Source organism: Ranitomeya variabilis, chromosome 2 (assembly GCF_051348905.1).
Source record: "Ranitomeya variabilis isolate aRanVar5 chromosome 2, aRanVar5.hap1, whole genome shotgun sequence".
Classification (NCBI taxonomy): Eukaryota; Metazoa; Chordata; class Amphibia; order Anura; family Dendrobatidae; genus Ranitomeya; species Ranitomeya variabilis.
Window position 1 is genome coordinate 840,348,060 of NC_135233.1, and position 27,959 is coordinate 840,376,018.

Here is a 27,959-nt window from a genome sequence, read left to right on the forward strand (position 1 = left end):
GACTGCAGGCAGAGTCTTATCTTCCTGCTCTATCCTGCTCTAAGCCAGAGAAAACAAGGAGAGACATGCCCACAGGCCCGCTCCGAAGCAAAACAGTCTGTCTCTATGATGAGGAACATGATCGTGATTTGGGGAAGCCTGTGGTCAGGTCTTTCCTTGGTCTCTTTGGCCTAGAGCAGGAAGATAAGACTGTGCCTACAGTTCTGCCCCGGAGCACGGGCATATCATTAATTGAAAACTTCTAACACTGATTACACAAGAAATACAAAATGGATTTCTTCACCCCAGGTATCATTTTAATCAGTTTAACACTGCCAACCTGACAGTGTCTGTAAGAACAATACATGGCCAAATATAAATCAGTCACCCTATCTATTTTGAGGTTGGCTAACAAAGTGAACTACAAGGCTTAGGGACCATTCTGAATTGGATACACCATGTCACAGCTTGATGGCTTTTACACTTTTTTGATCGAAATAATCTCAACTAAGTAACCTATATTATTTACATGTACTGTCACTATTTATACTTACTGTAGGGTATTTTCTCACTTTGTTTTTATACAAAATTGTGTCTGTTAAATAGCCACAGTATGAATGCGTACCTACACATTGCACTTATACCAACATATGTTCCAGCTCATTTTTTTTTTTTGCTTTGGTATTTTTTGTACTTTGTACATACAGGTGTGTGGCTCCCCATTTTTGGGCTTTGCATCTTGTCATTATAGCTTTACACCACCACCAGGTGCAAAACAATCAGATCTTTGTCCTGTTTTGCCCTTATCTATTTTGAAATGTGATGACACAGTGAAGTGAATTACCTTGTCTTGGTGTGATGACATACACTCTTTTGATCAAGAGAGTGTGAACTAAGTACCCTATGTTATTTACATGTACTATCACCGTTTACTTATTGCAGGGCATTTGCTGATTTTGTTTTTATCCTAGGTTTTGTCAGCTTTGTGTTAATAGATATACAAGTTCCAGTCACATAGTAGAACGGAGTAGAAACATACCGAAAACAATTAGACAGTCAAATAACTATCTATTAACAATATGGTCGATTGAATAGCTTCAGTTAAGTGCTTATCCGAATAGCTATAGTGCTTCCCGAATAGCTGCATCAGGAACCCGGATAACTGGAGCGCTCCCGATAATCAGGTGTCCGGTGCCGCAGCTGCATGTGTCGCGGCTGTGTCACAGTCACAACACATGCATGGAGAGCCTGTTTGTAGGAGGTGAATGGGTAGTACCTGGCCACTATACTGTTGACAGAGCTGTGTAGGTCCGCTCCACAACTGAGCAGTTGTGGACACTGTTGGCATTGAGAACAGCTGATCAAAGGGGGTGCTAGGTTTTGCACCCCATGATCAGATACTGATGAAGGAGAAGGATTTCAGCAAGGAGTTCAATGAAAGCATTCTCAAATGCTCTCTCTTAAAGGGAAGGTGCCACCAGTTTTCTTGTAGTTTGTTTTTTTGTGAAATTAAGCTTAAAATAGTAAATAAAATGTATTAATGCAATGTTTGCACTGTTTGCAAACATTTCTATATGAATAATATTATATATTTTCTTACAAATATATATATTGACCACTAGGGGGAGCATTTTCCGTTTTAGACCCCAAGCAGCTATAGTAAGACTTACCAGCTTTACTGTTAGCTGGAAAATCTGGGCAGTAACTGCTGACATCGCATTTCCCTCCCCTTTTGGGTGGTCTAATATCCCTGGGGCAGAATGAAGAGCAGCATCACAGGGCAGAGCCATTTTGTGTGTGACTGCCCTGTGATCTGCTATCACCAGCAGTTACTGCATCAGAAGCACAGTTACATAGTTTATGTGGTGTGTATGGAGCAGCATTGTCTGTGCAGAGCTGTCTGTGACTCATCCCTCAGTAAGATAAGCAGGAGCTCCAGGTCTGCAGTGAATGGCCAGGCATTGTGGAGGGAAGGGAAAGATACATTGTATGGCAGAGAGAGGTGTCAGGTGTCACCTCTCTCTGCAGGCTGGGAATGCAGCTTAATGGAGTGAATGGAGCTCCTGTGATAGAGAGTAAGTGGAGCTTGGCAGAGAGCGCTGGGCTATAATAAAATGGCAGCTAGTCACACCTACAGCAGTGAGTTGTGCAGCCCACAGAGGCGTGCCCAGCTCACTGCTAACACCTCTCCAATGTTAAAGATAGGGTCCTCGCCGGTCTATTATCTCCTATGTCCATGGGGTGCTGTAAAATGACACTGTTAGTGTTGTGAACTGCTGTGAAACCAAGATGTCAGCCCCCAGTTCCTTCTTTAAACACATATAACACACGAAATCTGTTTCACATGCATTTAAAACTTGGTTATAGCAGCATGTTATGCTACATTACAGTGATTTATTAATAATCTACAAACGCGGTACCTTACCTTTAAGTTCAGGTTCAAACTGACCCGATTTTGGTCAAATGTTACAAAAAAAAAAAAAAGAAAAAAAAAAGAAGCACTGGACCTCTATTCTGTAGTTCATTTTAAAAAAGAAGGTACAAACCCTTACACGGCACCAAGGATTACTGGACCTTTTCCACCATTTTGACATATTATATAAGTTTATGGATTTTGTAAAGATTGCAAAAGTGCAAGTATACCAAGCACAATTCCTACACAATTAAATAGAAAGAACAATTACATAAGATAGCAAGATACAACATTGAAGAAGAATACTCACTGGATTCTTTAATTTAAACTGAGTACCTCCAGCAATTCGTTCTGAAACAGTTTTTCAAAGTTCTGCCCCAGATAATAAAGGTGCAAAATGTACCTTCAACCAACTAGGTGTAAACCAATTGGAGGAGGTAATCCGTTTAAACTAAAAAAAAAATAAAATCCAGTGAGGGTATGTTTCTACGGTCAGTAAATGCTGTAGGTTGGATGATGCGTACATCCGCAGCGTCCAATCCGCAGCGGCCAGATGTTACAGCATAGTGGATGGGATTTCAAGAAATCCCATGCCCACTATGCATCCAGAAACGCCCCTGGCTTCCCTGCAGAGACGGACATGCGGTGCTTCTTTCCAGGCAGCAGCATGTCTATTGATGGCTGCTTTCACACTAGCGTCAGTACGGGGCCGTCGCCATGCGTCGGCCCGACGTACCGACACACGTTGTGAAATAAAAGCACATCAGGGGCAGCGGATGCAGTTTTTCAATGCATCCGCTGCCCCATTGTAATTTCCGGGGCAGAGTTTCGGCCGCGCATGCGCGGTCGAAAATGGCGGACACGACACAAAAAAAACATTACATGGAACGTTTTTTTGTGCCGACGGTCCGCCAAAACACGACGCATCCGTCGACGTGTGGCAATCCGTCGCTAATGCAAGTCTATGGAGAAAAACCGCATCCTGGGGGCAACTTTGCAGGATGCATTTTTTCTCCAAAACGACGCATTGAGACGGACGTTACCCGACGCTAGTGTGAAAGTAGCCTATCTTGCGGAGATGCGAGTCTCTGCAAGATAAAAATCACCTGTACAATGTATAGGGACACGGTGATTCCACACGGATCAATGAACACATGCAGAGTCACCTGCATTCAAAAGCCGGGAGCGCTTTTGAAGCAGCGGACATGTGCTGCATCCAAAGGACTACAGATTAATGACCGTGGGGATGTAGCCTTAAAGATCCTTATATAACATTAGAATTGTGAATAAAAATAAAAGAATAATAGGGTAAGTTTTAATATTGGAATTGAAGTCCTCTGTTTAAGGGACATTCAAAATATTATGATCAAACTGCTTGACACCAAGAAAGATTCCAGTGAAATTGAAATGTATTGGCGTGAATATCATCAGCCATTCCGTTATCTCTTTCACACTCTGTGAAGCCAAGGTTCTGTATGAATATATGTAGTTGATCTTCCCAGCAAAATGCTTCTAAGGAGAGCAGCCATATATAGTGTAAAACTGTAAAAACACTTTGGGCCTGATCATTATTGCATTTGTCTCTTTATTTTGTTTAGATTTTGTTGATTTTAGCCAGTTTTTGACTTGTGTCAAATTCTTCTTTTAAAATTTGCACCTTTTTAAGTCTATTTTATAAGTTCACCTGTTTTCTTTTTTAGGTTTGCCATTGTGGGCAGGATTTGAGGTTTCCTGCCAATATATTTATTACGAATTTAATAAAGTTACATTTCTGAGCAAATGCGCTAAACCTTTCCTGGAATGATTTTGTACATGCCCACATTTTTTTGCACATTTTTCATATAGAATCTTGAAATATTCAACTTTTTGATCTAAAAAGGCAACAAAAAGAATAAAAATTAAAGAGCATTTCTTATTTTTGTAAAATAAAAAAAAAGTAACCACTTGCACCTTTGTCAAGACAAAAAATAAAAAGTTCGTAAAAAAAACCTACAAATGATGAACTGCCTCTATTAGTCATACTAAAAAAGTGCGAGAAGCCAACCCTTCAAAAAAATAAAAAAAGCACATCCAGCATCCTGCCCTACCCAGGGTTTTGCCAATCCTGCTTCTTCAGAGGAATGACAATTTTACACTGTGGTCAACTCCTATCTTTAACTAGTTGAAGTAGTTTGATGGGCACATCAACTACATGCATTAACAAGCATCCACATGCTTAAAGGTACCTTCACACTAAACGATATCGCTAGCGATCCGTGACGTTACAGCGTCCTGGCTAGCGATATCGTTTAGTTTGACACGCAGCAGCGATCAGGATCCTGCTGTGATATCGCTGGTCGTTGAACAAAGTTCAGAACTTTATTTGGTCGTCAGATCGGTGTGTATCGTCGTGTTTGACACCAAAAGCAACGATACCAGCGATGTTTTACACTGGTAACCAGGGTAAACATCGGGTTACTAAGCGCAGGGCTGCGCTTAGTAACCCGATGTTTACCCTGGTTACCAGTGTAAAATGTAAAAAAAACAAACTACATACTCACCTTCGCGTCCCCCGGCGTCTGCTTCCCACACTGACTGAGCGCCGTAAAGTGAAAGTGAAAGTACAGCACAGCGGTGACGTCACCGCTCTGCTGTTAGGGCCGGCGCTCAGTCAGTGCAGACGCCGGGGGACGCGAATGTGAGTATGTACTGTTTGTTATTTTACATTTTACACTGGTAACCAGGGTAAACATCGGGTTACTAAGCGCGGACCTGCGCTTAGTAACCCGATGTTTACCCTGGTTACCCGGGGACCTCGGCATCGTTGGTCGCTGGAGAGCGGTCTGTGTGACAGCTCTCCAGCGACCAAACAGCGACGCTGCAGCGATCGGCATCGTTGTCGCTATCGCTGCAGCGTCGCTTAATGTGAAGGTACCTTAACAGAATAAGACAGATAGGAACCAAAGTGTTAGCAATGTTCATTTCTCCTGTTATCTACCCCATGCTGTAATAGGTTTGGTTTGCTTTGTAGGTGGATTTTTTGGAATCTTTGTTGGTGTGGAGTGGTTTTAAAAATAAAATATTTTAGCAGAATTGCAACTTTATTGCTAGTTTATTATCATTAACGTCTTTAGGTTACAATGTTTTCTCACTATTTACCACTGGGATGTAGGATAATTTCAAGAGGTCGGTCACAATTGTACTGTTCAGCCAAGCTGATCCAAACAGAGGAGGCAGAGACCGCCAAAGGACTAGCATCAGCACGAAGAGCATGTGATGGACTCTCTATACCTGCAAAATAGTGGGGACGGATATTACAGTATGTTTAAACATTTCACAATGTTTCACAATTTCTCCATAATTATATTTGCAACATGGCTCTGTTCACATCTGTGTTGCAGTTTTCACTTAAAATAGAAGCAGCAATACTGTGCTAGATCTGATGCATTACAGATCGATTAGAAACATATTAATCTAAATGTGAAAGACCTCATTATTGGCCTTATTTCCAATTGTTTTGATAGCAAGGACAGCATTGCATGAATAAGATTCTTGCCAGAATTGTCAATTAATGCAATGTGTACATAGCCATATACTAATATATACACATAACTTTTTTTTTTTTTTTTTTCAACTTGCCTGCCAAAAGACATGGACCCTGGACCTGCAGACGAAAACTGAAGTGATAACGTTGTGGATTGGTGGCCAATCCAGTGAGGGCTGTGGAAAGTGATTTAGTATTTGCGGAAATCAGTGTCTGGGGTGGAGAGTCTGCTAACAACACCCAAGGAGTGGTCCCTGTCCCACTCACACCACCAAAACAACTGGCAGAACTGTAAGACATGGAATAAACAGGCATGATGCAACATGCATGATCAATCTAACAATCATGTGCATCCTGAAGTTAAATAACAGCAAACATGCAAAATATTTTAAACACAATATACTAAATTATTCTTTAAGGTACCAGAAGTCTTTCACCATGTCGCCAAAGAGAAACACAAAAAAAAAAAATTACAAAATTGTGTGTGCAATTTTATATACAAAATTCATATTTATTGAAATTATATATGAAAAGGGTGTGGTATTTGTCAAAGAGCTATGGTAGCTCTTGGCATGTCTTTGTCTATTAGGTTATACTGTAAGATTGATAATTGTTCTAATAAAAAGGAGTATTTATTTTGAGGCCAAATTTTAAATGCAAGACTTGGCAAGTGTTACGGTTACATTAGTAGAACTGTATTAGACTGACATAGCTAGGGAATAATAAAATCTTCTGTCGAAAACAGTTTTAAACCTTTCAATGCCTGGCCATTTTAGTTTATGCACTTTTATCTTTTTCCTCTCTTCTTTTTAAGAGCCATAACTTTTTTATTTTTCTGTCGACACAGCCAAATAGGGCTTGGTTTTTTTGAGGAATGAGTAGCAGTTTTGAACCCCATTCCAACATTGGAAGTAATAATAAGTATTCCTCTAAAAAGCTCCAAACACTATAAAAAATTTAGGCAAGAGGATCAAACATAGGTATGTAAGAGTACACAGAAACTAGGTCAAATATGATTTTAAAGACAGGATATATATCTAGGGAATAGAGCTAATACTTTGCTTCCCTACCTGGCAGCGGAGGTTGGCACCCTATGGGGAAACGAATTGGCGCCCCCGCTCCACGCAGAATAAACCTGTTTGACCCTGAAGGGAATCCCACAAAAAACCATCACCAATACTCAAAGTGCTTAAAGGGAACCTGTCAGCAGGATTGTGCACAGTAACCTACAGACATTGTCACGTCGGCGCTGTTATACTGATTAAAATTATACATTGGTTGATTAAGTCAGTCTTATGGTTGTTCTTTAATCTTTATTTTCAGTTTTTAGTTAATGATATGCTCGTGATCTAAGGTGGGCCTGGAAGGGGGTGGTGCTCTGATTAGCTATTCATAATGCAGACTGCTGACAGGTCACTGATCCCTCACTGACCTGCCCCTAGTTTGTATAATGAATATCTGTAAATACTTTAACAAGAAAAAAACCGTCTGCAGCATAAAACATGCGAATATGTGCCAATAATAAGTGTTCTTCATGCTATTCAGCTAGAAAAAAAACAATTTGAAAATGTCACCTGCGCAGTACCAGCTATTGGTGTATATAGCTGTGATCCGGATAGCTGCTAGTGTGCATGCGCCAGCATCTTACTGGAGAAGAAAAAAAATATCTCCTCCAAGATGGCGCCGCTCCGCTCCTGCTCAGTAGCAGCTCTCTGCTATCTCTGAGTACACAGTACACAGCAGGGGAACATTTATAAGATTATCTGAGCACAGGAACATTTTATTTAAAAGCATCCAATTGTGGAAGCTTTTATTATTCCAAGATCTATTGATTAAAATCAACTTTTTGTTCATGGGAAAACCCCTTTAAAAAGAAAACAATACAAAAATACACATATTTGGTATTACGGTGTTCATGAAAGTCCAATCTATCAAAATATAAGATACCGTATATACTCGAGTATAAGCCGAGATTTTCAGCCCACATTTTTGGACTGAAAGTGACCCTCTCGGCTTATACTCGAGTCATTGTCGGTGGGGGGGGGTCGGCGGGGGAGGGGGAGCGGCGCTGTGATATACTCACCTGCTCCTGGCGCGGTCCCTGCATGTCCGATGGTCTCCAGGCAGCTCTTCCTGTGTTCAGCGGTCACGTGGTACTGATCATTAAAGTAATGAATATGGACGCATATTCATTACTGTAATGAGTGGTACGTGACTGCTGAACATAGGAAGATGCCGCCGGCTCCCGGATATCATCTGACAGTGAGACGCTGTCAGGGGCCGCGCCGGGAGCAGGCGAGTATATCGGAGGAGGTGAGCATTGCACGATAGTTACCTTCCTCGTTCCACCACTGCGCGCTGCTCTGTCTTCCATCCTCTGCACTTACTGTTCAGGTCAGAGGGCGCGATGACGCGATTAGTGTGCGCCCTCTGCGTGAACAGTCAGTGCAGAGGATGGAAGACAGAGGCGCGTGGAACGAGGAAGGTGACTATCGCAAGTGCCGGGGGCCTGAGCGAAGAGAGGGGAGTATGTGATTTTTTTATTTTAATCGCAGCAACAGCATATGGGCCATAATGTATGGATCATCTTATGGGGCCATAATGTATGGATCATCTTATGGGGCCATAATGTGTGGAGCATCTTATGGGGCCATAATGTGTGGAGCATCTTATGGGGCCATAATGTGTGGAGCATCTTATGGGGCCATAATGTGTGGAGCATTTTATGGGGCCATAATGAGTGGAGCATCTTATGGGGCTTAATGTGTGGCGCATCTTATGGGGCACAATGTGTGGCGCATCTTATGGGGCCATCAACCTTTATGCAGCATTGTATGGGGCAAATGTTTCTATGGAGCATCTCACGGGGTCATTATCAACCTTTGTGCAGCATTATATGGGGCATATTTTAATATGGAGCATTATATGGGGCGTATTTTATATGGAGCATCTTATGGGGCCCATCATGAACTGTATGGAGCATTATATGGAGCATATTTTAATATGGAGCATCTTATGGGCCCATCATGAACTGTATGGAGCATTATATGGGGCTCCTGATCCAAAATGGATATTCAAAAACACTTAACCTACTGATGTCTTAATTAATTTTACTTTTATTGGTATCTATTTTTATTTTTGACATTTACCAGTAGCTGCTGCATTTTCCACCCTAGGCTTATACTTGAGTCAATAAGTTTCCCCAGTTTCTTGTGGCAAAATTAGGGGGGGGGGGGGGGTGGGTCGGCTTATACTCGGGTCGGCTCATACTCGAGTATATACGGTAAGTTAATCTGATCCGTAAACAGAATAACGAGAAAAAAGGATGGGAACGCCAGAATTACCTTCTTTTTTTTTTTTTTTTTTTTAACACCACAACATTGCAGTAAGAGGTGGGTCAAAATATTGTATCTACCCCAAAATAGTATCAGTGAAAAATTCTGTTCAGGGAGCAAACAATAAGCTCTCGGAAAATGACAACACAGAAATCTTTTTTAGTCTATTTTTTTATGAATTTCCAATTTCTTTTCCACCACTAAAAAAAAAACAACTATGTATATTTGGTATATGCGCACTCATACTAACTGGGAGAATCATATTGCCAGGTCAGTTTTAACATGGTAAATAAAAAAAACTCAATTGTGGAATTGCACTTTTTTTTTTCTTGCTTTCAAGTGCATCACATGATAAAATGAATGGCATCGTTCAAAAGTACAATTTGTCTTGCAAAAAAAACAAACCCTCATACGACTATACTGACAGAAAAATAAAGTTATGGCTCTTGGAAGAAGGGGAGGAAAAATTGAACACTGGGGAAAAAAAGGAAAATGAACTAATTTACAAGGCAGAATAGTAGACTATTTAGTATTCCCTACTTAAGAAATATTTATTTGTTAAATTCAAAGCTTGTGCAGGACCTTCATATCTTTATAATGTGAAAGTTTATGTTGTTTCAGGATATATTGTACACATGCTTTGGATATAATAATCAGGACACAAAACTTTTCATATATATAAACAATAAAATTGGTGCATATTGCAGCATGCAAAACAGAATCCAAATATATATAGTGATTTACACCATTTAAACCAAAGCCCCAGTACACAGAACGCACAATCACCATGAGCACAACCTGTCGTCACACAGACCATCCTCGTGCACGTTTGGATCCCCTGGATTTGGAGCCAAGGGGGTGAGGGTTGAGTTGAGGGTCACACGTACAGCACCCCCAGGAAGCGTTTGCAGCTCTCTGCTAGTTTGCAGAGTTACACTGACTACTGCGGAGGGATGTACAGATCCCACACAAAGCATAAACACTGTGTGTGCCGTGTCAGCGTCTAAAACAAGGTGTCCTAAAAACAGGGAAAAGAAAGAAAGATCAGCTGTATGAGGCTTACAGGAGCAAAAACTACAATTAATGTTAGTGGAATAGGTCTTTTGTTTAAAGGGCATAGTATAAAGTTTAGTAATTAACTCCTATCCATCGGATAGGGAATCATTTCCTGATTGTTGGGGACCCTACATCCAAGACCTGTGGCTTGAAAAACCCAGTGTGAATGGAGCGGAAATCGATCATGCGCACCTCTGCTCCATTCATTCTTAATGGGAGTGCGAAAAGACTAGTCAAACACTATGCTTGGCTATCTCCAGCAGTTCCATATAGAATGAATAGAGCGGCAGTGCGCATAATCGACCACTATTCCATTCACGCAGGGCTTTTAAGAGTCCCGGTTCTCGTGATTTTTGAGGGTCCCAGTGGTCAGAAAGAATCTAAAATAAAAAATTGAGCCACTTTGAAGGTTAACAAGTAAAAGTACATAGAAAAGACTGTCTGCAAGATCTGATTACACAGGGTTTGTTTGTAGTATGTAACCAGAGCCACTCATAGGTCTCCATTAGAGCTGCAGACATAAAACAGAAGTATAAATTTTAATCAAGACTGTATGCAACATTATACACTATATACTGTAGATGAACTGTTGCAAATGTCAAATCAGGCATTTTTTTTTCCAGCGGGGTGCAACTGTAAAACTTTGTACTCACCACTGGGGCAACAACAAGGCAGCAATTCACAGTGACAACTAGAACAGCATTCTTCCATTCGTGATTGACTCTGGACTTGAGCTTGAACTTTCCTGTTTCCAGTGACTGCCTCAAAACTCGTCACAACCTCCCCTTCTTCCAGGTGGTATATGAACATGGCTAGGGAAGGACATAATATTATTATTATTATTATTATTATTAATAAATAATGGAAGAATCCGGCCTGTTGAATTTCAGAAAGATGATCCAAACCTTTTATTTCATGTGGATATAAACCACAGCCAGAGGAGTCTAGCAATGGCCTTCCCAAAGAACACAGGAACATTCCGCTCTGCTATGGTTTCCAAGAGTTCTATGGGGGAGTCGGGGGAGATAACTAATGAGAGTGGAGGGCTTTAGGATTTCTTCACAGATTGCAATATTATGGCCCTATGCAAAAGTTGAAAATTTTTATGGAATGAAAGCTTTCATAGGAAAGCAAGAAACTGTTTTCCAAAAGTCTCTGGGAATAGCTTTCTAATAACAAAGGTCAGATTCTGCTTATTCCGATAATGATCCACTCTTATACAAGAACCTGAATAATGTTGTTTGGACAATAGATCTTAGTCAAAATATTGCACAGATTTTTATGAACTTTGCAACTTCCCGTCAAGTGGAAGAAACTTCTATCTGGTTGGACATTTTTTCCCCTGAAAGATACATCTCTATGGGAGCAGAATTAAGATGCGTGTGGCTTCATGTATTTTATTGGAGCATGTTTTTAGGAATATAGCCTTATACTTCATGATCTTAAATATTTACATAGCAAGTTCAATAAGCATAAACTATACTTAAAATTGAGTAGGACGATGATTGCTACATATACTCCCAGGCACGTGGGTGTATACATGATCAGTTCTTTTGACAAGCATAGTAGAGGCAACTGTTTTAAACTGAGATCACATTATTTTCATATTGCTAATTTACTCCCAAATCAGGAGTCAAAACATTTGGAGAGGAAAGCAAATAAAAGAATAAAAGATGATAGTAAACAGTATGTGGGCAAACACCTGAGATAGCTGTCAGCAAAGTGCTTGTTCAGCAAACAGCTACTCCTCACCCCATCCCCCAAACACATGCAATGTTAGCTGAGCATTCATGTGTTCTCAATAGTAAGAGAGGCATGAGGGTATGTGCACACGTCAGGATTTTTTTCGCGTTTTTTCCGCTATAAAACCGCGATAAAAACGTGAAAAAACGCTAACATATGGTTCCCAATCGTTTGTATGGATTCCGCAAAAATTGTGCAAATGTAGCATTTTTTTCCGCGAAAAAAACGAATCGCGGAAAAAAAAGCAACATGTTCATTATTTTTGCGGAATCGCTGATTTCCCGCATCCATAGACTTGCATTGAAACGCTAGAAATCCGCTAATCATATAAAAATTTGCGGATTTCTAGCATTTTTTCCGGAAAAACTACAGGAAGTGAGATCCCATAATGGCTATCCCATCATGCCATTCATGCGCATCCCATAATCCAGGAAGAGGAAACTCCCACACCATTCCAGTCTTCCTGTTTTATGGCTGCCGACATGGAGGGGTATTATCGGATGAGCCTGGATGTGCTGAAGATGATAAGTGTGGTAAGTGTGTGTGTGTGTGTATGTATATATATGTGTATATATGTGTGTGTCTGTGTATATATGTGTGTGCGTGTGTTCGGACATCGGCCGATGAGACTAGTCTCATCGGCCTATGTCTGTTCCCTCCAAGTCGTTGCAGCAGGCTCAGCTCGATGGGAGCAGTATTTCCCATCGAACTGTCCCTGCTGTTATGTACTTTATTTAATTTTATTGTAGCCCCCTCCCCCTAAATCAAATAAAATGTCCCAATAATTTCCCCCACCAAATGTCCCCTATAAAACGGTCATTGGTGACCAGTGGTTACGGGCCCATTCCCCCTAAACAATACAATTATTCACCCCTAAACTAAATTATCATTGGTGGCCAGTGTATAATAATTAACATTGGTGGCCAGTGTTAATTTACTTAAATATATCCTATAGTCCCTTTTATTAATTTACATTGGTGGTCAGTGGAAATGATATATAAATTATTATTCATTTTCATTGGTGGCAAGTGGAAAAAAAAATAATAAAATGTACTACTTTTAATAATTTTTCCTTTTCATTGGTGGCCAGTGGTTACCTGTGTTTAAAAAAAATTATAAATACCTGTCCCCGGCGATCGCCACCTAAAATAAGAAATAAAAAAACAAACCCATACTCACCCAAACGCCCAATTCCACGACTCCCTCGTCAGAAAAAAAGTAAAAAAACAAACCACAACGTATACCTACCCTCCGCAGCATCCAATTAAACGATTGTCCCACGATGATTTCGAGTTTAGAGCAGCCACATAACATGCGGCTGCTCTAAACCGCGGCCGCCGATACAATGAACGGGATCGTAAAGCGATCCCGTTCACTGTATACAGAGTTCTCCCGAACGCAGCTCGCGCTGTTCGGGGGAACTCGTTCGGTAGTCACTGCAGCTGCGCGGACTCCCCGGCTGACCGGAGGTGAACTCTGGAGCGTGGGAAAATTTTCCCATGCTATCAGTTCATCTCCGTTCAGCCGGTGAGGCTGCGCAGAGATGATATATGTCATCTGCAGTAATGTTTACAACGGGACAGGTGCACTTGCACCAGTTCCATTGTAAACCAATTTTTTTTTTTTTTTATAACCCTTGTATTACCAGATCAATAAAATGTGGTCTAAAACTAGGTGTCTTTATTTCATTAATATAGTACGTGACTGGGCAATATACTACGTGGCTGGGCAATATACTACGTGGCTGGGCAATATACTACGTGGCTGGGGAATATACTACGTGGCTGGGGAATATACTACGTGGCTGGGGAATATACTACGTGGCTGGGGAATATACTACGTGGCTGGGCAATATACTACGTGACTGGGCAATATACTACGTGACTGGGCAATATATTACGTGACTGGGCAATATACTACGTGACTGGGCAATATACTACGTGACTGGGCAATATACTACGTGGCTGGGCAATATATTACGTGACTGGGCAATATACTACGTGGCTGGGCAATATATTACGTGACTGGGCAATATACTATGTGGCTGGGGAATATACTACGTGGCTGGGCAATATACTACGTGACTGGGCAATATACTACGTGGCTGGGCAATATATTACGTGGTTGGGGAATATACTATGTGGCTGGGGAATATACTACTGTATATACAATATGCTAATGTAGATAACCGTGTATTTATTTTAGCCCACAATTAATTGTAGTTTTTCCCTTGTTATCTGTTATTTTTTAGATTGAACAACACCCAGAGGTCTGGGACCGGTCAAGTGAAAAGTACAAGGGGGCAAAACGTGATGCCTGGCCCAAAATAGTAACCGCTCTCTTTCCAGAGTGGCCGAATCTCCCAACACAGCAGCAAACACAGATTTGTAAGTATCGATTTTTTTACATTTTTTTTTAAAATGTAAGAAAAATGGATTTGGAATGTTTTATTTTAAAATTCTTAAATTTCAGTGGGCGATGTGAAGACGAGATGGCGGTCTGTCACAGACAGATTTCTGAAATCGCTCAAGAGTCCTAGTGGCAGCTCGCCGCCAAGGAAGAGGGTGCCATATGGAGACCAGCTGCAGTTCATATTGGGAAGCCGGAGTTTGAGGAGGTAGATAATATTTAAAAATTGTGTTGCTTGACGTCATGATTTTTATTTTTGTAACCTTTGGTTTTTCTTTTGGTCTGCAGAACAGAAAGCAACGTCTGTGCCCAAACACCTCCGGACCTTAACGAAGGTGACACCACGGTGGACAGTATTGGAGTGGAAGTACAAGACAGCATAATGGACAGCCAAGAATCTCCGGGGAACATGTCTTTGTCCGGAAGGTCACCAGAAATAACTGATTCCCTTGGAGAACGTGACATTGCAGCACATACAGGAGAATTGTTGAACTCTAATAACACTACTTCAACTTCCTCGGAAGCTGATGCAAACTCTGGTGGTGGCGTGTCGAGGCACATGGGGATGGGGGCTGCTTCTGCCCGTCCCGTGGCTTTGAAAAGGGCGGTAACAAAGAAGACCAAACAAGTTCAAATTATAGAACAGTTAACTAGCAAAACTCTCAATCTACTTGATAATTCATCAAAGCAAGATGAGCATGACAAATTTGGGTCACTTTTGGCAGACCGCGTTAGAACACTGCCACGGGACAAGCAGCAAATGTTCGTGACAGCTGTCAATTGTCTGTTTATGGCAGTTGATGGCACATCCACTCTACTCCCTGCTCCACAAGTTATGACGGGTATTTTCAACCTTTTCAGCAACCCCATTATGCCTCCACCACCACCACCACCACCAGCTGCTGCATCGCAGCGTTATGGACAGGCGGCAACATACAGGGCCGACCATGTAGATGCGTACAGTTATGGCCATACACCTGTACCTAGTGCAACTGGCCATCGTTCCAGTACGCCCAATAGCAGTGTCTACTCCCATCCAGACTTATTTACGGATTTGGGCTATCAACCAGAATATCATCAATTTTGAGATTTGATTTCTCATCCTTTTTGAGTATTGATGGGAGTGAAGAGAATGTTAAACCGTTGAGTTCATGACAAAATCTTATAAAGTTATTTAAAGGGAACCTGTCACCCCGAAAATCCCGGGTGAGGTAAGCCCACCGGCATCAGGGGCTTATCTACAGCATTCTGTAATGCTGTAGATAAGCCCCCGATGTTACCTGAAAAAGACGTTATATTATACTCACCCAGGGGCGGTCCCGCTGCTGGTCAGGTCAGATGGGAGTCTCCGGTCCGCTGCGGCGCCTCCTATCTTCTTTCCATGACGTCCTCTTCTGATCTTCAGCCACGGCTCCGGCGCCGGCGTACTTTGCTCTGCCCTCTTGAGGGAAGAGGATAGTACTGCAGTGCGCAGGCGCCGGAAAGGTCAGAGGCCCGGCGCCTGCGCACTGCAGTACTTTGTCTGCCCTCACAGGGCAGAGCAAAGTATGCCTGCGCCGGGGCTGAAGATCAGAAGAGGACGTCATGGAAAGAAGATAGGAGGCGCCGCAGCGGACCGGAGACGCCCATCTGACCTGACCAGCAGCGGGACCGCCCCTGGGTGAGTATAATATAACGTCTTTTTCTCCTTTTTCAGGTAACATCAGGGGTTTATCTACAGCATTACAGAATGCTGTAGATAAGCCCCTGATGCCGGTGGGCTTACCTCACCCGCGATTTTCGGGGTGACAGGTTCCCTTTAAGTTTTGTTATAAAATGTCAGTTCATATATATTAAAAACAGTTTCTTTAATGTAATAAAATTTTATTTTACTTTATTAAAAAAAATTTGTATTTTAACTACTCAGATTTCTTATTATCATAAAAATATGAAGATCGGAAATGGAATCTGATTTAAGCAACATTAAACGATAACAACATGGAAACGATTATTGTTTAAATAATATTTTGTATTTATTAACAATTATTTTCTTACAATTTGATTATTTAAAAAGGGGCCTTGGTAGATAGGGATTACGCCTCGCATTTTCACATGTGTTAGCATCTGTGCCGTACACACTGGTTCGTTAGTGGATAGGGTTCAGCCATCATATGTTCTCTGCTGTTATATCTCACGTCCAGTCTTGGGCCTTGATTCTTTTTAGGCATCCGATCTTCTCTGCAGTTCAGGCTGCTCAACACCGGCACAAGAGTATTGCCAGTGCACGGCACCTTCAGGACTCATGAAGTAGTCTGCGAAGGTTTCTCTCACACGCACACCCGTGTTACATTGCCTTCCTTGACCAAAGTTGTCCACTGCATCTAATTCTGACACCTGTGGCTCCTCAACTACCTCTGTGCTGTATTCCCGAGCATAGTTGTGGAGCACACAGCATGCCTTTATCACAGTGTGCACGGTCTCCGGATCTAACTGGATGGCAGTGTGAAAGATCCTCCACCGACTACACATGATCCCGAAGGTACATTCCACATATCTTCGTGCACGGCTCAGCCTATAATTAAAAATCCTACGCCGATCAACCAGTGCTCTTCGTGGGTATGGGCGCAGCAGGTGGGGCTTCAAGGGAAATGCCTCATCCGATACCATCACAAAGGGTACTGGATGTGTGGAACCCGGCAAAGGTCTTGGGGCTGGGAGCGTGCCGCCATCTCGACGAATTTGAAGTCCAGTCTGTGATGATTGCAGCACCCGAGAGTCCCCAGAACTGCCATAAGCACCGACGTCGATGGCAACAAACTTGTAATGTGCGTCAGCCACCGCCATCAAGACCACCGAAAAATACTTCTTATAATTAAAGAAGCGTGATCCTGATCGTGGTGGCTTCAGCACTCTAACATGTTTGCCATCAACAGCACCTACGCAGTTGGGGAAATTGGCCACAGTTTGAAAGCCTGCTGCAACCTGCAGCCAAGTCTCCTCGGTTGGGCAAGGCATCACGATGGGCTGCAACTTCTGCCAGATGACGGTACATGTGCACCGTACAATTTGCGAGATGGTGGATTTGCCAACCCTAAATTGGAGGTGCAGGGATGTGTAGCTCTCTCCTGTGGCTAAAAACCTGAAGAAAGGAAAAAAATAATTTAGAAAACCTACGAACACAAATTGTGTTGCAAGATAAAACATACACATCATGGCCACTAGCGTTATGGGGACACAGGCAGCATTGCGGCAGCATTATGAGGGAAACAGGGTGCACTCGCAGCATTGCGGTAGCATTATGAGGGAAACAGGGTGCACTAGCAGCATTGCGGTAGCATTATGAGGGAAACACTGCACTCGCAGCATTGGGGCAGCATTATGAGGGAAACAGGGTGCACTCGCAGCATTGCGGTAGCATTATGAGGGAAACGGTGCACTCGCAGCATTGGGGCAGCACTATTAGGGAAACAGGGTGCACTCGCAGCATTGCGGTAGCATTATGAGGGAAACTGGCAGCATTATGGGGGCACTCGCAGCATAGCGGCAGCATTATGGGTTAAACTGGCAGCATTTGTGGCATTTAGGGGGGCACTAGCAGCAAGGCCTTACCGCAAGGTGATGAGCAGCCTTTCTTCTGCAGAGATCGCTCTTCGCATGACCGTATCTTCGTAAGCGAGGTGTGGACCAAGAAGAATTAGAAGACGATCAAATGCCTCAATGGAAAGACGGCAAAACTGAGAAAATTTATCTGGAAAGCTGAACATAAAAAGGAAAATAAAACTTTAAATAATTTTAAACACACACATAATGTATGTTGTATATATCAAAAAAAAGTTACAAAGAAACACAGCTGTCAATATACCATTTCTCACTATATCTTACCTCCTTAAATCCCGATAAAGAACATGGAAGTGTCCCTTTTCCTCCCGTTCCTGAATAATGGGATGAACCCACATCCTTTTTTGGCATCTGCTATCCCTTCTTCTCCGAGATTGCTCCTATGGGAGAATAAAGTATGGGTTATTACATGGAACTGTACAACACATGGAATACAGCTGGCAATCCGCAACGTCATAAACTCAACATCTCCGCAACCTAAGGCTGGGTTCACATTGCGTTCCCCCAGTCCGTTTTGACGGACTTCGTAACACCGCTGAATAACGCGGTGAAACGTAGTCCGCTAGCGCCGCCATTGACTCCTATGTCTGACATCACTAGCCATGTGCCGTCATTTGAGTGACAGTCGGACCCCGAGACTCGGACTGCAGCGTTTCTGGGTCTGTCACTGCTAGCGCAGATAGAGCTAGCAGATGCTCCATCTGCGCAAGCGATGTGCCAAAGTCAGCACTTGCGTTACAGCAGACCGTGAACGTATGTGTTTAACGGGCTGCTGTACACATTGTGAACCCAGCCTAATACGCAAAGTGTTCACATCTAATGACATTTTCTTACCAGCTCGCTGTGGTGGTGCAGCAAAAGCAGTGCCGTATGCAGCAGTAGGCAGTTCTGTTGTGGAGTTAGACGATGGTGCGGCATCTTGAATTCAACAAGGAAGCAAAATGGTGAAGAGGGGTTGGACCAGGAAATGACCTCATGGGATGTTTTTTTTTTTCAACCAACTTTATCTGTTGTAAAAAACGCCAAAAAAACACGCATAAAAACCGCATGCAGATTTCCTGGGAGTGGTGCCAGATTCACCTCAGGAAAATTCTGCACAAAATCCTGACGTGTGCACATAGGTGGCCATACACATTGACGAACCTGCTGATTTTACTGGATGATCAACCAATGCATATAGGGGTGTCCTGACTCTCCTCTGATCGCAGATGTCAAGAAATAACGAGGTCAGGCATGTTGGAGTTCAACATGCTGACTCGTTTGTTTTTTTAATTTTTTTAAGTGAGATATAATCTGTCAGCAGATATGTTTGGCAGAGGCTTACTCACAATACTGAGAATCCATACAGGCTCAGCTAAGCCAAGGAGGTATGCGTATAATAGTCAGGAGAACAGCTGTTGGCCAAACAAGTCTTCAACCAACAGCTATCCTGTGGCCAGGCTAAGCTTTGGTGTTGGTTTATCTCCTGTAATAAGAAATCATCTTCCTCTCCTCCTCATCAAAAATCTGCCATCAGTGGAGATCCGAGACACCTCTATTCATATTAGATGGTTGGATAGTCCCACTAAAACAAGTGTGTTTCACCGACATTCCTGAAATGTGCATGTACCACTTTTATTCGCAAGTTAGATTAAACAAATAGACCAGAAATGAACAGAATAATGAAGTTCAACAGAAAGCAATCCAAATTGTCAGGCACCACTACTAGATTTCTGGGCACTTCATATTGTCTCTCCTGGGAGCCATGTAACAGATGAATGCTTTACCATAACACTGTACAAACAGAAAATTACAGAATAAGCCTAAATTCACATGTCCGGTAATTATCTGTTAGATTGCATCCAAGAACAATCCATTGACATAAAATTTATGCAGACAATTTTTTTTGTCACCTGAAAGAAACTGATTTCAACTGGATCCATTTGTTTTTGTTTTTTGTTTTTAAACATTGAAGTGTATGGAAAACAGATCCGCTAATAAACCATTCATTGTTCTCCCATTTGAAAAGGATTTGTTTTTTTGCTTACTGAAGGAAGAAAAATAAATATTTAACATGTACTACAGGACATGTGAACCTTCTTTAAAGGGACACTGTCACCTGAATTTGGAGGGAACAATCTTTAGCCATAGGGGCGGGGTTTTCGGGTGTTTGATTCACCCTTTCCTTACCCGCTGGCTGCATTGCTGGCTGCAATATGGGATTAAAGTTCATTCTCTGTCCTCCATAGTACACGCCTGCGCAAGGCAAGATTGCCTTGTGCAGGCATGTACAACGGAGGACAGAGAATTAACTTCAATCCCATATTGCAGCCAGCATGCAGCCAGCGGGTAAGGAAAGGGTGAATCAAACACCCGAAAACCCCGCCCCTATGGCTAAAGATTGTTCCCTCCAAATTCAGGTGACAGTGTCCCTTTAAGTAATCATTCATTTGACACTGATCCAGTTAGCAAAAAACAGATCCTTTTCAAATGGGAAAAAAACTGGTGGCCATTTAAACCCTTCCCGACCTATGACGCATACGCTGCGTCATGAAAGTCGGTGCCAATCTGACAGGGGGAGTGGTACTTCAGCCCGGGGGGGTGGCTTCACCCCCCCGTGGCTACGATCACTCTGATTGGCTGTTGAAAGTGAAACAGCCAATCAGAGCGATTTTTAATATATCACCTATGAAAACTGGTGAAATATTACAATCCAGCCATGGCCGATGCTGCAATATCATCGGCCATGACTGGAAACCCTGATCTGCACCCCCCCACCGCCACCGATATCCTCCCCAGTCCTCCGTCCTGTGCTCCGCTCCCCTCCGTCTGCCTGTCCGCTCCCCCGTCCTCCTGTCCGCTCCCCCGTGCTCCGATCCCACCCCCCCGTGCTGCGATCCCACTCCCCCGTTCTCCGATCCCCCCCCCCATGCTCCGATCCCCCCCCTCATACTTTCCGAGCCTCCCGGGTGTCCGTCCGTCTGCTCCATGGGCGCCGCCATCTTCCAAAATGGCGGGCGCACGCGTAGTGAGCCCGCCGAATCTGCCGGCAGGCAGATTCATTCCAGGTACATTTTGATCACTGTGATAAAAGCTATCACAGTGATCAAAATAAAAAAAATAGTAAATGAACCCCCCCCCCTGTATCACCCCCATAGGTAGGGACAATAATAATATAAAGAAAATATATTTACTTTTATTTTTCCACTAGGGTTAGGGTTAGAACTAGGGTTAGGGTTATTGTTAGAACTAGGGTTAGGGCTAGGGTTAGGTTTAGAATTAGGGTTAGAATTAGGCTATGTGCACACGGTGCGGATTTGGCTGCGGATCCTCAGCGGATTGGCCGCTGCAGATTTGTACCAGTTTTCCATCAGGTTTACAGTACCATGTAAACCTATGGAAAACCAAATCCGCTGTGCCCATGTTGCGGAAAATACAGCGCGGAAGCGCTGCATTGTATTTTCCGCAGCATGTCAATTCTTTGTGCGGATTCCGCAGCGTTTTACACATGTTCCTCAATAGGAATCTGCAGGAGAAATCCACACAAAAAAAACCCACTGGAAATACGCAGTAAATCCGCAGGTAAAACAGTGCATTTTACCTGCAGATTTTTCAAAAATGGTGCGGAAAAATCTCACACGAATCAGCAACGTGGGCACATAGCCTTAGGGTTAGGGTTGGAATTAGGGCTAGGGTTGGAAATAGGGTTAAGATTAGGCTTGTGGTTAGGGTTATGGTTGGGGTTAGGGGTGTGTTGGGGTTAGGGTTGTGGTTAGGGTTGGGATTAGGGTTATGGCTAGAGTTGGGATTAGAGTTAGGGGTGTGTTGGGGTTAGTGTTGGAGTTAGAATTGAGGGGCTTCCACTGTTTAGGCACATCAAGGGTCTCCAAACACAACATGGCGCCACCATTGATTCCAGCCAATCTTGTGTTCAAAAAGTCAAATGGTGCTCCCTCCCTTCCAAGCCCTGACGTGCGGCCAAACAGTGGTTTACCCTCACATATGGTGTACCAGCATACTCAGGACAAAATGGGCAACAACTATTGGGGTCCAATTTCTCCTGTTACCCTTGCGAAAATAAAAAATTGCTTGCTAAAACATAATTTTTGAGGAAAGAAAAATTATTTTTTATTTTCACAGCTCTGCGTTATAAACTTCTGTGAAGCACTTGGAGGTTCAAAGTGCTCGCCACACATCTAGATAAGTTCCTTGGGGGTCTAGTTTCCAAAATGGGGTCACTTGTGAGGGGTTTCTACTGTTTAGGCACATCAGGGGCTCTGCAAACGCTACGTGACGCCCGCAGACCATTCCATCAAAGTCTGCATTTCAAAACGTCACTACTTCGCTTCTGAGCACCGACGTGTGCCCAAGCAGTGGTTTACCCCCACATATGGGGTATCAGCGTACTCAGGACAAACTGGGCAACAAATATTGGGGTCCACTTCTCCTGTTACTCTTGTGAAAATAAAAAATTGGAGGGCTAAAAAATAATATTTGAGGAAAGAAAAATGATTTTTTATTTTCACGGCTCTGCGTTATAAACTTCTGTGAAGCACTTGGGGGTTTAAAGTGGTCACTGCACATCTAGATTAGTTCCATGGGAGGTCTACTCCAAAATGGGGTCACATGTGGGGGAGCTCCAATGTTTAGGCACACAGGGGCTTTCCAAACGCGACATGGTGTCCGCTAACGATTGGAGCTAATTTTTGATTCAAAAAAGTCAAATGGCGCTCCTTCCCTTCCGAGCCCTGCCGTGTGCCCAAACAGTGGTTTAACCCCACATGTGAGGTATCGGTGTACTCAGGAGAAATTGCCCAATAAATGTTAGGATCCATTTTATCCTGTTGCCCATGTGGAAATGAACAAATTGAGGCTAAATAAATTTTTTGTGAAAAAAAAGTACTTTTTCATTTTTACGGATCAATTTGTGAAGCACCTGGGGGTTCAAAGTGCTCACTATGCATCTAGATAAGTTCCTTGGGGGGGTCTAGTTTCCAAAATGGGGTCACTTGTGGGGGAGCACTAATGTTTAGGCACACAGGGGCTCTCCAAACGCGACATGGTGTCCGCTAAAGATTGGAGCCAATTTTTCATTGAAAAAGTCAAATGGCGCTCCTTCCCTTCCGAGCCCTGTCATGCACCCAAACAGTGGTTCCCCCCACATATGGGGTATTGACGTACTCAGGACAAATTGTACAATAACTTTTGGGGTCCAGTTTCTCTTTTTACCCTTGGGAAAATAAAAAAATTGTTGCTAAAAGATCATTTTTGTGACTAAAAAGTTAAATGTTCATTTTTTCCTTCCATGTTGCTTCTGCTGCTGTGAAGCACCTGAAGGGTTAATAAACTTCTTGAATGTGGTTTTGAGCACCTTGAGGGGTGCAGTTTTTAGAATAGTTTCACTTTTGTGTATTTTCAGCCATATAGACCCCTCAAACTGACTTCAAATGTGAGGTGGTCCCTAAAAAAAAATGGTTTTGTAAATTTCGTTGTAAAAATTAGAAATCACTGGTCAATTTTTAACCCTTATAACTTCCTAGCAAAAAAAAATTTTGTTTCCAAAATTGTGCTCATGTAAAGTAGACATGTGGGTAATGTTATTTATTAACCATTTTCTGTCACATAACTCTCTCGTTTAACAGAATAAAAATTCAAAATTTGAAAACTGCAAAATTTTCAAAATTTTCGCCAAATTTCCATGTTTTTTTTTTTACAAATAAAACGCAAAAATTATCAACCTACATTTACGACTAACATGAAGCCCAATATGTTGCGAACCGCTAGGATTCGTTGAAGCGTTTCTGAGTTATTACCTCATAAAGGGACACTGGTCAGAATTGCAAAAAACAGCCAGGTCATTAAGGTCAAAATAGGCTGGGTCATGAAGGGGTTAACAGACTTCAATGTTGAAATCTGTTTTTTTAGGCGGCAAAAAAGTGGTTACGGCAGAACGTCTTTGTCATCAGATTGCTGCTGGATCCATTCTAACTCATGATTACTTAGACATGTGAACATAACCTAACACAACCACAATTCCAAAAAAAGAAAAGTTAGGATGCTGTGTAAAACGTACAGAAAAATTGATAAGCAATTATTTGGAAATCTCTTATAGTCGTATTTTATCCACAACAGAACACAAATCAGAAGTTGAAAACAAGACATTTTTCCATTTTATGAAAAGAAACAACAACACACATTTAAAAATTGAGGGCAGGAACACGTCTCAAAAAAGTTGGGACAGGGCCTCATCTACCTTTGTGTGGCAACCCCTCTTCTTTTTACAACAATCTATAAATGTCTGGAAAGATAACAGGGTGTGCAAAGCCATGCTGTTGTGATGGATGCAGTATGTTGTTTAGCATGGTCTTGCTGAAGCATGCAAGGCATTCCCTGAAATACAGGTGCTTCTCACAAAATTAGAATATCATCAAAAAGTTAATGTATTTCAGTTCAATACAAAAAGTGAAACTCATTATATAGAGTCAATACAGAGATGTATTTCAAGTGTTTATTTCTGTTAATGTTGATGATTATGGCTTACAGCCAATGAAAACCCAAAAGTCATTATCTCAGTAAATTAGAATACTTTATAACACCAGCTTGAAAAATTATTTGAAAATCCAGAATGTTGGCCTACTGAAATGCATGTTCAGTAAATACACTCAATACTTGGTCGGGGCTCCTTTTGCATCAATTACTGCATCAATGCGGTGTGGTATGGAGGCGTTCAGCCTGTGGCACTGCTGAGGTGTTATGGAAGCCCAGGTTGCTTTAATAGCAGCCTTCAGCTCGTTTGCATTGTTGGGTCTGCTGTTTTCTTCCTCTTGACAATACCCCATATATTCTCTATGGGGTTGTCAGGCGAGTTTGCTGGCCAATCAACCACATTGATACTGTTGTTTTCAAACCAGGTATTGGTACTTTTGGCAGTGTGGACAGGTGCCAAGTCCTGCTGGAGAATTAAATTTACATCTCCAAAAAGCTTGTCGGCAGAGGGAAGCCTCTAAAGTCCTCTAAAATTTCCTGGTAGACGGCTGCGCTGACTTTGGTCTTGATAAAACACAGTGGAGCTACAGCAGCAGATGACATGGCTCCCCAAACCATCACTGATTGTAGAAACTTCACACTAGACCACAAGCAGCTTGGATTGTGTGCCTCTCCAGTCTTCTTCCAGACTCTGGGACCTTGATTTCCAAATGAAATGCAGAATTTACTTTCATGTGAAAACAACACCTTGGACCACTGAGCAACAGTCCAGTTCTTTTTCTCCTTGGCCCAGGTAAGAAGCTTCTGGCATTGTCTATTGGTCATGAGTGGCTTGACACTTGTAGCCCATGTCCTGGATGTGGTGGCTCTTGAAGCAATGACTCCAGCAGCAGTCCACTCCTTGTGAATCTCCCCAAAATTTTAGAATGGCCTTCTGCGGTAATCCCGGTTGCTTGTGCACCTTTTTCTACTTTTTCCTTCCACTCAACTTTCCATTAATATGCTTGGATACAGAACTCTGTGAACAGCCAGCTTCTTTAGCAATGACCTTTTGTGGTTTACCCTCCTTGTGGAATGTGTCAATGACTGCCTTCTGGACATCTGTCAAGTCAGCAGTCTTCCCCATGATTGTGGAGCCTACTGAAACAGAATTACGGACCTTTTTAAACGCTTAGGAAGCCTTTGCAGGTGTTTTATATTAATTATTCTAATTTACTGACATAATGACTGTTGGGTTTGCATGGGCTGTAGGCCATAATCATCAACATTAACAGAACTAAACACTTGAAATACATCTCTCTGTTTGTAATGACTATATATAATATAGGAGTTTCATTTTTTGTATTGAAGACTTGAAATAAATTAACTTTTTCATGCTATTCTAATTTTGTGAGAAGCACCTGTAGATGTCTGCATGGGAGCATATGATTCTAAAACCTTTAGATAATGCTCAGTATTGACAGCGCATTCCAAGTTGTGTAAGCTGCCTATGCCATAGGGACTAATGCAACCCCATGCCTTCAGAGATGCAGGCTTATGGACTGTGCACAGATAAGCTGGATGGTCCCTCTACTATGACTGCAGGTCACAGCGTCCGTGGCTTTCATAAGGAATTTAAGTTTTGATTCATCTGATCACAGAACAGTTTGCCATTTTTTCCTTGGCTCATTTTAAATAAGCTTAGACCCAGAGAAGATGGCAGCGTTTCTGGATTGTGTTGGTATATCGCTTCTTTGCATGATAAAGCTTTAACTTGTACTATGAACTGTGTTCACAGATAATGATTTCTCAAAGTATTTCTGAGCCCATGCAGTGATTTGCATGACCAAATCATGTCTCTTTTTACTGGCAGTGCCGCCTGAGGGCCCGTAGACCACAAAAATTTAATGTACATGGATTTCTTCAAAACCTCTCAATCTTCCAATATTATGTACTGTACATGGTGGGATATTCCAAGTCTTTGCAATTTTACATTGAAGAACATTTCATAGTTTTTAGACAATTGTTCACAGACCAGCTTTGCTTCTGACAGACTCTCCAACACGCTCTTTTCATACAGAATCACCTGTGTTTCATTAGTACCACTTACATTTCCAGCCTTTTATTATCCTGGTCCCAACTTTTTGTAGATGCATTGCTGACACCATTGTCTAAATTAGTTACTTTTTCAAAAGAAATGGGAAAAAAATTAACTTTCAGCTTCTGACATGTGTTCTATTGCAAATAAAATAAGGCTGTAAAAAAATTTACAAATCACTGCTTTCTCTACATTTTACCCAGCGTCCCAACTTTTTTGGAATTGGGATATAATTTAAGATTAAGAACATTTTTACAATACAGTCTACTATTATAATCCTACCTTGTACTGTGTCGCCACAGGTGTTTAGGTAGGTCAACTGGGCACTGAGCCCCAGGCTAAACCCATTGGCACAGGCATTTACACATGAAGCCTCAAGAGGGAGCTGCACCCAGGAGGATGTATCATACAGACCAGGCATCCTGCTACTGTTGAGAGAAAATGTTTCATTACAGCATAAATATATGTAACATTCATACATAATGTATCAAGCTCTTCAATGTCTATCATACTTGTAAAGAAGAGGTCTGTAAAAAACAAGTAACATACGCTTGTAAAACACCGGATTACGTACCGGTAATGCTCTTTTATAGAGCCACGACAGCACCCACTGAGAGAGGGGATCCGCCCCTAGGAACAGGAAACCCTACGGAGAGATAAAAGGGGCGGTCCCCCTCGCTCCCACAGTTTGGGTTACAGAGATTGCGAGGAACCGCCCACCAGTATTAGTAGGCAATTCTATTATCATTTAATCTTATACTACTAATATTTACAAGAACCAATCACCCTTATTTGTGCTCATATGCAAACTAATATATATAAGGGAGGGAAGTGAAGGGGTGCTGTCGTGGCTCTATAAAAGAGCATTACCGGTACGTAATCCGGTGTTTTCTCTTCGCCACGACAGCACCCACTGAGAGACTTTCAGAGATAGTTATTTGGGGGGGGATTATCGTGTTAAGAACCGATCTACCGAAACACAGGTCAGTGGAGGCAGATAAATCTAATCTGTAGTGACTATAGAAGGTAGTAGGAGACGACCAGGTTGCGGCCTTACATATGAGTTCTATTGGAACTTCTGCTCGCTCTGCCCAGGATGATGCTATCGCCCGGGTGGAATGTGCCTTTATAGTCTCAGGTGGATCTTCCCCTTTAGACGAATAGGCCAGGTATATCGCCTCCCGAATCCATCGGGATAATGTGCCTTTCGTAACACCAGCTCCTTTCCTCTGACCCTGGAAGGAAACAAAGAGAGCCCTGCTCTTCCTCCAGGCGCTAGTTCTGTCTAGATAGGTTATTACAGCCCTCCTCACATCTAAAGTATGGTATTTTTCTTCTTCCTGATTTGTAGGATTATTATAG

At 42.3% G+C, this 27,959-nt stretch overlaps 1 protein-coding gene across 2 annotated transcripts in view; it reads right to left on the bottom strand.

Moving 5' to 3' along the window:
• The window catches only part of VWA5B2 (von Willebrand factor A domain containing 5B2), a 119,169-nt gene that overhangs the window by 78,314 nt on the left and 12,896 nt on the right, over nt 1-27,959 (bottom strand). Inside the window, exons 2-6 of one of the 2 annotated variants that reach the window (XM_077290121.1) lie at nt 26,880-27,025; nt 10,960-11,118; nt 10,037-10,268; nt 6,011-6,204; nt 5,531-5,662 (exon numbers count right to left, since the gene is read on the bottom strand). In XM_077290121.1, coding sequence (XP_077146236.1) covers nt 5,531-5,662; nt 6,011-6,204; nt 10,037-10,268; nt 10,960-11,118; nt 26,880-27,025 — 863 coding nt within the window. The remainder of the gene's footprint in view (nt 1-5,530; nt 5,663-6,010; nt 6,205-10,036; nt 10,269-10,959; nt 11,119-26,879; nt 27,026-27,959) is intronic. The other variant, XM_077290122.1, reaches the window with a different exon arrangement.